Source organism: Gossypium raimondii, chromosome 7 (genome assembly GCF_025698545.1).
Source record: "Gossypium raimondii isolate GPD5lz chromosome 7, ASM2569854v1, whole genome shotgun sequence".
Lineage (NCBI taxonomy): Eukaryota > Viridiplantae > Streptophyta > Magnoliopsida > Malvales > Malvaceae > Gossypium > Gossypium raimondii.
Window position 1 is genome coordinate 50,236,669 of NC_068571.1, and position 12,859 is coordinate 50,249,527.

Consider the following 12,859-nt stretch of genomic DNA (forward strand, 5'->3'; position numbering starts at 1 on the left):
TAGTTTAAGCATTGTATTAAAAAAATTAACACCACTAAATCTTTTGCATTGATAACAAAGATTGAGACTTTAAATACTGAATGTTTAAGTTTAATTGTCATGTGGATCTCAAATCCAACCATGCAAGTGACAAAAGCGTTCATGGCACAAGCTCGCGTAGATTCAAGTTTTTGACTGACCCAACTTAATTTGCTTTTACAATTTAAAATTAATAAAAATAAATTTAAATAAAATAAAATATTACATTATTTTTTTAAATAGCAACGGGTCAGCCATGCTTGAGCTTGAAAGGTTTTTAGGATTTAGGCCATAAGTTATGCCCAACCCATGAACTTCTAATAAATGTTTTGTGCGATTGAATATTTGTGCTTTATGTTAATTTAATTATACATTATAATTATATTTGTACTTTGCAACGGTATTCAAATCTAGAGGTTTGATAAAAAAATTTCAGTTAACCTTGTCATTTCTTTTGAGAAAGACTGAAACTTGAGAAAAAAATGCACTAACCCTAATTAAATTTCAAAAACTACACGAGTATAATTATTATTATATAAAATTCATTTAGTAAATAAAATCTCACGAGAATTGAGTGATTTTCAAATCACCGTGAAAGGGGAAAATCTCTGTAACCCTTCAATTAATTCATGTATAAGATTTGTGTATTCTACATTTGGTGCTTCCTTCAATGGTTTTTCTTTTGTTGTTGTCAAGACCTAGAAATAGCTTTGGATGTATCAAAACATATGAAAGACACCAAACTTAGCACAGGTAATCTGTACAATCACCACTAAAACAACATCCTATCACACTTGCAACCTTATTCTCTCCCATACTAAAAAATGAAAAAACTTGAACAAAGAGGACAGTATTAGAGGAAACCCCTTGGGAATGACTAATATAATATAATTAAATTAGTATTACAATAAGAAGGGAGTGAGGGTAGTGTGATAGAATCAGTTGAGGAAACGCTTACAATTTTTTGAATTACAAAAGCAAGGGATCTTCTTACCTTCATCCTCATGGTTAAAATGGTAGTCATATGTTATCTCTTCTCCTGGATATATGTCTCTCTCTGCAAAAAACACTACCTGCCACCCACAACAACACTCACTCAATTCGCCATTTCCATCGCAGTTATATTACCTACAACTTTTTGGACAAACTCTAAGCCCCCATGTTTTAACTTGCAATAAATGCAAGTTGATTCCTTGTCAACAAAATTATTTAGATCAAACATTCGATGCACGTAATGCAGCAGCAGCTTGTGTTTGAGATTACTACTGCCATCACAACCTAAATGATATTACCGACGCTCTATTCTATGCAGTGCATATACTTACATATCGATACATATGTATCCGTGCACGCACGTGGTGTCATGTCGCATGTGTTTGAATCTTATTTGCATGTACTCAGTATCAGAATTTGGAATTACCTTCTTTTCATTCTTCACAGAAATCACTTTGGCAACACAATTGGGCTGTCAAAGACATTAAGTCTGATGTCAGAAACGTGGATAATAAAATAGAATGATATTAGAAAAAGAAAAGGTTGAGAAAATATCCAGTAAGCTCAAGTGCCATAGGGGTAACCAGAAAAGAAATACAGTAATATCAGACATGTGTAACGACTTAACACATTCATATTTTGTTTCTAAGCTTTTCAGTAACTGCAATTGAATCACAAAGTCCAATACATTTTTTCCCAACATTCAATAGTCTTCCAGAAGGGTTCCATCAATTTTAATAATGAAAGTGACCCCAGTTCTTAAAAGAAATAACATTTAAACGAATTTAAGCAGAACTCTAGGAGATATAATTACCAGACATGAATGGTTGACAAAACGGGCAATCCCCCCTTTGCGAGTAGCGTCAATGATATGCTCTTTATCTATCCTGAAGAAGTAGCATGCGCTTTTGTACTGGACTTTTCTGCCAGACAGGTATTCAAGTTCCCTTTTATCAGCCACATGTTGCCCCACAATCTCACCAACATACTCAACCACCTAGTAACACCATGATTAATGTCAGGTTTTGCAATTATGAAGAGAATTAGGTTTACTTGATAGGTGAGAAGAACAAACCATTTCACCACGGGAAATGAATCTAGAAGTGTAAAGACCAAGAGCATGTATGCCAGATTTATAAACTACCAAATGCTTCCAACCCTTTGCTTGTTTGTAGCGAGCATATTCTTTCTGTATGTAATGGGAAAGGCAGAACAGTTAGGCTTAAAAGGACTAATTCCGGTATAATCATCTAAAATTATACAGTTAAGCTAGCATATGGAAAAAGTACTACGAATAGATGTCATGGGCACTGGGAAAAACAGAAGTAATCCGTCCACTGCTTGTTAAAGAAAAATATGACCGTGCTAATTACTAGAACCCAACAGAGTAGCGCAAACTGAATCCAAATGAAGGCAACTGTTGAATAAGCAACTTTAATGTACCCGGCAATCATTTTCAATATCTGATTTTGACAGCTTTGGAAGCCTCTGCATGTATGGCTTCTGCCCATTAATGTGAATCCAAGCATTTAACTGCTCTTGAGGAACAAAGCATCCGTTCTTTCTTCTTGACTGACCATAGGGATTGTGCCAAAAGCCATCTTGTTTGCAGCCTTTGAAACCCTACCAGAGTTGCAATCAGATCATAATATGAGTGTCCCATGCTGAGATAACTCAATTAATTCACCCCCACACAGAATATAGAAAAAGTACCTCTGTTCGAGCACAGGTTGATTCCCCTTTCCTAGGAAAACTCAGTTTACCATTGGTGGGATCACTATCAGACTCACATATGGGGTGTAAGGCGTGAAGCATACATCTTCCATAGAAACCAACACTTTCATTATCAAGCCCCTCAACCTCACTTTGTAACAGACCCTGCAGGCAACATAACAGTAATTAGGAAAAACCAAAACCCCTATCAGACAATCAGCAAAATCCATATCCATGATCAGCAACCTTCCCTTACATATTTAATTGAGGAAACACATAGAGATAGAGTTTGGAAAAGTCTTATGAGAAGTGTCAATAAATTATGGCATTCAAAACATTTTGAAAACATAAGGTTGTGACCTGCTCAAAGCTTAGAATATAGAAGGGGAAATTTTGATTGCTTCAGAAACAGCAGAAATTAAACGTAAGATAAAAACAGATTGCCCGTAGAATATAACAGTAGTGCAATTAAATTCAGGTTCTTGAGTAGAAACCTTTTGGTGAGCACACCAAGGATGAAACCGAACTGAACAATCCACAACCCTGCATTGTATGCATGAGCCACCAGATCGGTTACATATAGAGCAAACCTGGAAGAAATAAATTTATGGTCACTTCAAGGAGAAGTTTATCCAAAAATAATGTAAGCCTCTTCACACAAAATCATCTTTGGATGCAAAGGTACGCAAGAACCTCTTTTTTTAAAAAAAATAAAAGGCAAATATGCAAACGGAAACAAAAACAGTTACAGAACATCTAGAAAACAAGAAACAAATCTTCCATGGGACATGCATGACCAAAGATACACGTCAAATTTGCAAGTTCAGGCCTGTTCAGGGTATTCTATATTTGCTAAATCATTAAACTTACCACATTTTCTCTTCCACGAGAAACACCAGATACATCAAAAGCACTCATGGTGTTGACATTTGGGCAACGAGTTCCAGGAGTCCAGAGCCCACAGACCATATGAACCCACTGTTTTACAGATGGATCAAGCACTCCTGCTATTACACTATTGTACACATTTAACTTGCTAACAGAGCAAGGCGAGTTTTGAATATTGTTTAAACTATTCTGCATATCCATTTTCCAAACAGCAGTTCTTGACAGCCCGAGATCTTTACATTGCAAGTTACATAATTCCTTCCCAACAACTAGACTTTGGTCATCAACCATAGTTTCAGCAGACGAAACTGTGTCCTTAGGCCTACACTCTGATTCAATGGTCCAAGCTTTTAGAAGGCCTTTTACAAATGTATGACTTTGTAAAGCCCGAGTCATGGCACCACCACCGTATCCACAGAGAACACACACCTAAGAGATGATAAGAACGAGTGAGTATAACAAACCAAACCACAAGAGAGATATGGAACAAAAAGAATGCACACAAGAAGTACATGACACATTAAAACACAAAGAAGAAAGATTAGCAACTAAACAATGTTGAAACTGAAATGAAATAGCCTCATATGTTAAATACTTAAAGAGTCAAAACTTCTTACAATATCTTTAGAATTTGTTCTGCATGGTCTGCAATACCACTGGCCCTTCGGGACTTTTGAAACACCATAGCAGGCTTGATGCACCTGTGTATTATGAAAACAGAGTTAGAGAATGATACTTTAGTAAGTCAACCACAAACTTGAGATGAGTAAAATACTCTGATTGAACATTGACTACACTCCAATAGGCAATTGAATTCATCCTTGTTTGAGCTTCCACAAACACAGCAGAATGCATCTGAATCAGCGCTAGAAGAGCACCTAAGCTCGTCGATAGCTCTGTAACATAATTTATAATACCATTGCAGTTAGCCTTAACCGAATTCTTGTAATTTTAAAGCTGTACAAGCATCTATAAAAAAAAATAGTGAAATTATCCATAGAAAGTAAGAACTAATTCACAAGCTTACTTTTCAGGATTAATGTCACATGCTCTATGTCCATGACATTCAACATCATCAGCTTTGTTTAAACCTTTCCTCGCTTTCATCCTAGGCATGCACTTTGAGATCTCCACAAGGGGATAACTGTCAGAACGAGACTCTTTACCTGATAATTGAAGGGGGGAAATCAATGATCCTCGACAAAATCAAACATCACAAGTAAAAACGCTGCCAGGCATGTAGATAAACCAGATTCATTGCAGCATGTTCACTAGCAGCATATCCAATATTATTCACTTAAATGCTAAATAGAGATTATATGATGCTCCATGAAGATTTACCACTAGAAGCATATGCAAATTTTATTAAGCACACCAAATGTAACATACTACATATCATGAAGGGAGCACATCATGACTCCATCACATGACACACATAGACATGTGAACTTGGCCTCTCCAGCTAGAAGTTCAAATTTTAAGGTGTTTCCATGATTGTGAACTGTTATGAGTGACAGAAACAACACCAATTGCAGTGTCCACAAAGAAGGAAGAAATCGAATAAGTTCACTCAAATTTCTTTGTGAAGATGGTAGACATAGAGATGTAACCACAGTGAAAAAGCAAGGAGAGAAGGAAAAGGAAGAGACGACAGGATAGATCCGGGTAGGTTATAATTCCATCAAAACAATATAAATAAATCAATTGCAACTTGCATCTAAATTGAAACATACAAATAAGAGTAGAAAATGCAAAACCACTACAATAGGTGTAACAAGTGTACATGTATGCTGAGAGCTAGGTGTTATGGGCATGCAGTGCAAGATAAATGTATTAGTTCTAGCTGAAAGTTTTTGCTTTCCTAAAAATGCCTTGCACTAAAAAAATACACTAATCAAGTTCAAATTTTAAAGACATGTTTGGCCCCATCCTTATTAACACTCATGATATCCTTTGCATCAAAATATGGGGAAAAATATATTTGTTGCAACTATTACAAAATAATTATTAAAATTTACCTTTTCCAGTTAGCTCAGAAAGGCTACGCTTACGACTTTCCTTACACCTTGCATTTGACCAATTACAAGTAATGGCATCAGGAACACAACTTTTCTCACTTCCGTCAGCATTCCCTTCTTCCAAGATGAATGACATGTTATGGAATTGCTTAATTTCTCCCAGACATGTCTTCTTGCCTTCTTCAACAAGACAACCACTTACTTCATCAAAGAATGAAACATGATGTGCTCCATTTTCTTCCTCTTTTTTCAAATCAGAAGATAAATCAAAGTAACCTGTGGTGGTGGCTGTTCTTTTCTTATTTGACATCCTTGAAGTAATTTTGGGTTTACAGCTCTTTCGAAGGTTACGTTGGTCCAAGCTTTTAATAACCCTGCTCAGAGGAACAATTTTTGGAGGCTTAAATTCAGCTGCGGCAGACTTGCAACTGCATATTTCACCATATTCTCCACATACAATGGGCCTAACTTTCTTATCACAAACAGTCTCAAAACATGAAAATGCATTTGTGCAATATACAGAATCACTATTAGAAGTTTTTTCAACGGTTCTAAGAGGCTTTGGTGACCCTAACTTCTCAAAGGAATTATAGGCCAAATTCTGCTTTAACCTTTTTCTACCTGAAACTTCAAGGATATTGTCAGACCTATCATCATCTTTCAGTTTAACCTGATAATCTTCACCATCCTGATCCCTGTACACATCAGACAAATCTCTTTTCCGACATACTATTTTAGCTGAAGCCAACTCTCCCGGTCGAATCAGATGAGTGGGTTCATATGATTCTAAAACTGATGGAATGAGGGTCTGCCAATCCTTGGAAGAACGAGAGGACATGTGATGACTGCCATTACCTTTGGGGCAATGTTGTAAGGAAAGTTTAGGAGCAAAGGACATATCCAGCATCCTAAATTTAGTTGCTCTCTTTCTCTTGCCACCTTTCAAGCCTTTCCTTATTTTCTTCACATGATTGATCCTCTCAATACTAGAAAGGCTCATATAACTCTGATTTTGACTTTTTTTCCATGTCAATGAATCTAGGAGTTTAAGCTCATCAAGCAGACTAAGAGATGACTGCCCATTCGGAATTTTGGATGATCTGTTATTCCTTATCTTATTCCTGCAAGAAACACCAATAAACTCAGCACTTCTTTCACTTTCAAGTTCATCATTTGATGAACATTTATCAATACCAGATCCCTCGTCAACTACAAGATCATTTCTATATTCATTGTCTCCAGCATCGATGGTAGAAGAATCCACATTGTTAACCTCAGTTGACGCCTGGGTGACAGCAGCCCCAGAACATCCAGAAGAAATATTTGACATGCCCTGCCATTTAAGTGAGTCAGCTTCATTTATAGCAGAACCAATACCATGCACACCTGCAGAAGCTCCAAACTGATCTCCAGCACATCCACTAGCATCTAACAACTCAGCTGATAAGTTAATTTGTGTCATTTTACAAGCCTCCTTTTGCTTGCTTGGAACATCTCTCCACTGGGAAGCATGACAGGCAATTCTCATAGGAAGTTGCCCATTCACTTTCCCCCCTTGATCTAATAAATTAGTTCTGTCATTTGGATAGATATGCTCTTTAACAAATTCAGAAGCAACTGGATTATGTGCTTCACAGCATACACCAACTTGTTCCTTGGAGACAACACAAGATCCTTCAAACCTACACTTGGTATATCCTTCTAAGCACTTTGCATGGACTGAGCAGATGCAGTCACCCCGAGAATATGTGCAAGGTACTCTCTGGCAGCATTTTGCATGCCCACTCGATTGTGTGATGCTCTCACCTCTGATGAGCCTAAAACATTGAATGATGAAAATAAAGCTCAGAAGGATAACATCAAGAACTAAATTCACCACCGACTTTGTTGCAATACACATCTAACCAACCAACATGTACTAAATATGATATATTAAGATGTTTGTGTAGCAGTGAGCAGATTCATTAATTAGTAAGGCAGTTGAATATGCCTCATTAGTCATTAATTAAACTTGAAAGCTTCAAATACTGCAAGTTTTATATTCATCTAGCATATTAAAAACTAACCTCAATGTAGAATGATCACAAAAACGGTCATTAGAAAATTGGCATGGCATGTCAATTCTAGAATGTAGTGGAAGCCCTTGTGTCAATTGTGAGAAATCACAGCAACTGCTTAACCCTGGATGATGAAAATAATAAGCATTAAAATATATAATCTAGAGGAAAACCAGGAAACATGAGCAAGTCACATGGAAATTCTTCAACATTATCACTTGCCTGTCATGGGGATTGATTTTTCAGCAGCAGATGGAAATGATGATGAAGCACCTTCAAAAACATCTTGCTTGCTGGGAAGAATAGATCCACACCTTCCTTCCCTAGATTTTGATGATTCAAGAAGAGAATGCTGTATATTAGGATTAGAAGTTCTATCTAATCTTCCTAGCTCATGGCTCATTCCAACTGAAGAAATTGCATGTCGCTTTGACAACTCTGAAATCTGGCTCAACGCAAGCACTCTCATACTATCATCAAGCAAACAAGGGCCCTCTTGTTTTGAGGTGGTAGAAGTTGAACCTGGTACAAAAGTTGAAGTAGCCAACAGAAAGCCCGTTGTAGCAGCGGAGGGTTGAGAAATATGTCGAGAGCCCAAATATGAACTACTCATTGTAAGAAAAGCTTGATCAGTATGTGCATTATTTCCAACAAAGGAAGAGTTCCCAGGAAGGTTCAGACAGCTTCTCTCATCAAATCTACCTGAAGAAACATTAGAGGACTGACACGAGTTCATGTTGTGCACTGATGAAAAACCAGGCATCATGCCAATGGCAATTCTAGAACTTTCCTCCTGCTTATGGATTCTCAATGCTGGATCAATTGCATCGGAAAAGCCAACAGGAAGACATCCCAGACCTGCACCTTTTCCCTTTTCTGTCAATCTGCAGAAACCCAACTCAGGCATATTCAACTGCCTCCCTAAACTATTTCCAATTTTCAGGGGAGCATTTAGTGGGTCACACTTGGTAGTACTAGATCCACAATGAAATATCTTTGGCATGCTAAATTCACTGACCATATTATTAGTACCTTTAGAGCATGCACTCCCTTCCAGTGGTAGCAGTGAATGTGCAGGAACTACTAAATTTTTTGTGGCATCAAGTCGGCTTTCAGGTTTGGTAGCATCCACAAAACTGCTGGCTGCAAATGCATGCTTACTAAAGTTCAATAGGCTCTGTTGACTTCTTGCCATAGTGTTAGAAGAGTCTGCCTCCTGAAGACAATATTGCCTAGTTTCCTCCTTCCCGAAAAACATAGCTGCATTATTCCAGAATCAATCATAATACAATTCTTAGCCACGGTACAAAACCCCAAAAATATACAAACAAAATAACCTATAACATGTATGCAATGAAAAAAGAGCAGACAGATCTACCCACCTCGATCAACCATCTTCTCAGAATGGTATGACTGTGGAGGATCAACAACTGTCTTAAAATGTTTGGGTGCAACAACTGGTAGAGCAGAGTTTCCTATAGGCTGACTTGGCTGATAAGGTTGCCCGAGCTTTAACTCCACATTAGAGGAAGCAGCATCTCGGTCAGAAATTACAATATCACCTGTGATTTTAGCTGCAGTTGCATCATAATTTCGACCCAGGGTTCTTAAATTTTGCAAACTAGAGTGGGCAAGGGATTGGTTTCTAGTCTTCAATATAGAATCAATCCAGGTGGAGACAGACTGACAACCATTAGATGAATCCCTACCACCAAATGTTGACATCGTTGAACTCTTAGAGAAAGCACACTCCATTCTCCGGCCATCAGCAACATCAAGCAAACTGCTTTAGGAAGCACCAAAAAAGCGCTTGAGAAGAAAGTTATTATTACCCTCATTCTTTCGCTCTTGTTTGTTATACAAGAGACTGATAGCAGAATTTTGTTCTGTGTGAACATTACTCAGAATCATGGAATTATTATCCACGCACCTTGACAAAGCTTGCGATGAACCAATTGGATTAGCCACGTGAGAAGTAATAGATATTTTGGGCACGGTTGAACTAGATTTCACCAAACCAGTAGTTGGTAACAATCCTTCAGGCCAGTCCCATCCACTCTGATCTTCAGGAACCCTGATCTAAAGCATCATAAAAACATCACCATCCAGTGTTCTCGTTGCTTCAAAGACATGCCAATAAGAAATAAAGTTTTCAATCCCAAAGGTTAAGAATGTGGAAATCAACAAGATAATTGATAATAGTGGTAGTAAGGTCTATAATACCATTGCAATAAGAAACCCAGTATGCGTTTGCTTTTATGTGCCTTGACCCCCCTTTCCCCCCTTTCCAGAAGCATGCAACTTTCACAACATAATAGCACAAGATTTGCAGGAAAGCATGAAAATTAATACATGGAAGCCATGAAGCATAGCCATACACTATCAAGAAGTTTGATTAATCATCTTATAGAGGTATTATTGATTTTTTAAATTAGTCATATTTTGTAAATATCAAATAGTCCTCAAAGGACAAGGACTAGCTTAAATTCTAAATAACAAACTATTCATATATGGAAATGTAAGCATGAGACACGCATATCTGTGATAATGAAGCAAAAAATCAGGAAATCATTTGAAGTAAACATTGGGAATAAGGGCAATGTAACTCTTACCCCAAACTTCTCAAAGTAGAGTTTCCGCCATCGTGCAATGGTCCCTCCACTTTCCATGTGAACAGCATCCCCAGGGTTCATATCGCATAATCCTGCATGCTGCAACATGACAGCAAGTTGTAAGCATGAACCAACTCCAAATGGGTAATGCAAACATGCATTAGGGCTACAAAACACAGTGAACATAACAGACATGAGCAAGTTACCTCGCAAAATTTGGAAACAGATGTGTGAAAAAAATGACAGGAGCAAAGAATACTGAGAAGTCCTGTATTGCTGAGAAGCAGATACCCACCTTTTCCGTCAAAGTAAAAAGTTAAAACATGTTAGGCCACATCCAATATGGATGACAATTAACCAAAAGCAAGAATTACAGTCATGCACTCACCTGTACCCAAACAGAATACGCGGGGACACCCACTTAAAATAGTTGATGACTGATCAGATATAGAAGAGTTTAATTCCTCAGGTATCTTCATTGACATCCGTATATTTTTGCTATGGGGATTACCAGGTTTTGCAGAGCCAGTACTGTAGCAATCCCCTTTCAGGGTAGCAAAGTCCACTACTTTCTCAGTACCGGGAACCATGTGATGATTGACTACTTCAGCCAGATCTGAAGTCTGAATATTTACGCTAGACGCATGAAAGTTACAAGGCAAAACCGAAACACCACTACTGCTGGAACTCAATTCCAATCTAGATGGAACAGCAGAAAATTTTCCACCATTTTCTGTGTTTTGTTTGCTCCAGTTTTCTGACAGCAATGTCCCATAGGCTCGTGGAGTTTCACTTGCAACATCATTAATATTACCATATCTAGAGGCATTGAATACTTTTCGACTTGACAGCTCCTGAAATTCACACTGTAGAAGTGATGGTGGCCCAGATAGAAGAGCTAGAAACGAATTTGCCAGCTCAGATTGACTTGACTTATGGGAAAATAAGTTTGAATTGTTGGGACGCATAGGATCATGCACTCTTTCATGCAATGTGGAACTTAAATCCTGTGTAGTATGTTGGCGAAAATACTGGCCATAATTCATCTCCATCTGTATTTAATTAAAACAAGAAGCAGGAAGTGAGGGAAGCATCCAAACGCACAAGTCAAAAGTAACAACACATAAGTTAGTTCTCTTTATCAATGATGACTGAATCAGAAAGTAAAATCAGAAATGACATTTGATAATTTTGCAAACCATATGTTTTGAATATATAATACCCAAAAAAAGGAAAATATAAGAAATCATTCGTCTAGAAATAAACAAGGTTGCAGTATTCAGCGTGCAATTTTCCTACTCTACATTGTACATTCATCCATTCAACATATCCCCCTCCCAACAAAATTGGATTCTGAGGGCATCCCTGCTTCTCTCATACCCTTAGGTTGTGACAAGGTGCTTAATAAGACTCCTTCAAGTTTTCTACCAGAGGAAAACTTTGAAATACTTCAGAGCAGCAACGTGCGATTGATAGAGTGTTCCTTCCAAATACTAATTATTTTCCCCTATCCACTGATTTCCACACACAGACAGACCTCAGAAATTGTTGCACAACCACCATACGTTTCAATGACAGAGCTTAAAACATCAAAAAGAACTACTAGCCCTTCAGGAATGTCATATTCCGGATTAAAGTATCCTATCCCGCTGTAGAATCGTCTCACACACCTAATAGAAACGCTCAAACCCCAAGCAGAGGAAAAAACAACTAACATCAAGATTACCTTCACAACAGATCTTTTTTACTGGCAAAAAAGAAAAAAACTACGGCTCTTAACCTTGATTTTGAAACATATGTAAATATAAGCGTTAATTACCTGATCTCGAGGCTCCTGCGATGCCGATGAAGCCATTGAAAGCACCGATGACTGCAATGTAGAATCAAATTTGATCCGCCAAGGGTTATCCATCTCTCAATACTCTATTATCCTAACCCTCCTACATCAAAATCATCAAGAAAACCCTAAAAGAACAGTAGAAACGACTGTCAGCGGCCGAAGAAATCTATAATGTTCCTTCTTAAGACGCTTTACAGCAACCAAACAGTATAAAGCGAACGAAAATCACATGCACAATAAAAAAACACCCAACAATAATAATAAACGAAGAGAGTATTAATGGAGCTCAGAAACTGAGAAAGAACAGGGAAAAAGAGGGTTTACTTTACAGATAGAGCTACAGAGGGCGACGCATCTGAAATGTATTCGTTCGAGACAAGGTTGACTGGACACTGGCATAGTGACGCGTGTAACGCGTGAAATGAATATGAACCGTCGGATATTCGAGTTTGTGATTGGATGGTTGATAGGTGGTGCAGATGGGAGATTGTGGGCCGTCGATTGAGAATACGGCTGGGTTGGGATTTGTTGATTGGGAAGGAGAGGGAGACACTATTATGATGGGAATTTAGGGCATGCGCGCCAAAGTTTGGAGTGGGACCCCCCTAAATATTGGGCCAATGAGATAAGAGATGGAAAAGAAACTGTGGGGCCAATACGGAGGAGGATGAGGCTGACATAAAAACAGTGAAAATTATAGTTTTTAATTCGCTCTCCTCA

The 12,859-nt window shown here is 37.9% G+C and overlaps 1 protein-coding gene across 4 annotated transcripts; it reads right to left on the reverse strand.

Annotated features, from left to right (window-relative positions):
* Positions 1–735: 735 nt before the first annotated feature.
* On the reverse strand, positions 736–12,642 carry LOC105771716 (uncharacterized). 4 transcript variants are annotated; one of them, XM_012593180.2, is made up of 21 exons: positions 12,464–12,642; positions 12,119–12,264; positions 10,688–11,351; positions 10,506–10,594; positions 10,300–10,398; positions 9,618–9,766; positions 9,070–9,473; positions 7,910–8,947; positions 7,697–7,811; positions 5,631–7,447; positions 4,640–4,778; positions 4,388–4,508; positions 4,230–4,313; positions 3,595–4,041; positions 3,219–3,314; positions 2,725–2,889; positions 2,455–2,634; positions 2,087–2,200; positions 1,826–2,008; positions 1,439–1,483; positions 736–1,091 (listed from the first exon to the last, which is right to left on the reverse strand). In XM_012593180.2, the coding sequence occupies exons 2-21, from the start codon at positions 12,209–12,211 to the stop codon at positions 957–959; spliced, it is 6,177 nt and encodes a 2,058-aa protein (XP_012448634.1). In that variant the 5' UTR covers positions 12,212–12,264; positions 12,464–12,642; the 3' UTR covers positions 736–956. The 4 variants fall into 4 exon arrangements, with proteins under 4 accessions (XP_012448634.1, XP_012448678.1, XP_012448597.1 ...); XM_012593224.2 differs by lacking the exon at positions 12,464–12,642 and having other exon boundaries at positions 9,070–9,470; positions 12,119–12,457; XM_012593143.2 differs by lacking the exon at positions 12,464–12,642 and having other exon boundaries at positions 12,119–12,457.
* Between the last annotated feature and the right edge of the window lie 217 nt (positions 12,643–12,859).

Excerpts from the sequence above, each read along its gene's own strand:
- LOC105771716 (XM_012593180.2), bottom strand. The coding sequence starts at position 12,211 with ATGGATAACCCTTGGCGGATCAAATTTGATTCTACATTGCAGTCATCG. Across the intron at positions 4,509-4,639 it reads TGTGACATTAATCCTGAAAA|AGCTATCGACGAGCTTAGGT; the intron begins GTAAGCTTGTGA and ends ATTATGTTACAG. Across the intron at positions 1,092-1,438 it reads CTGTGAAGAATGAAAAGAAG|GTAGTGTTTTTTGCAGAGAG; the intron begins GTAATTCCAAAT and ends TGTGGGTGGCAG.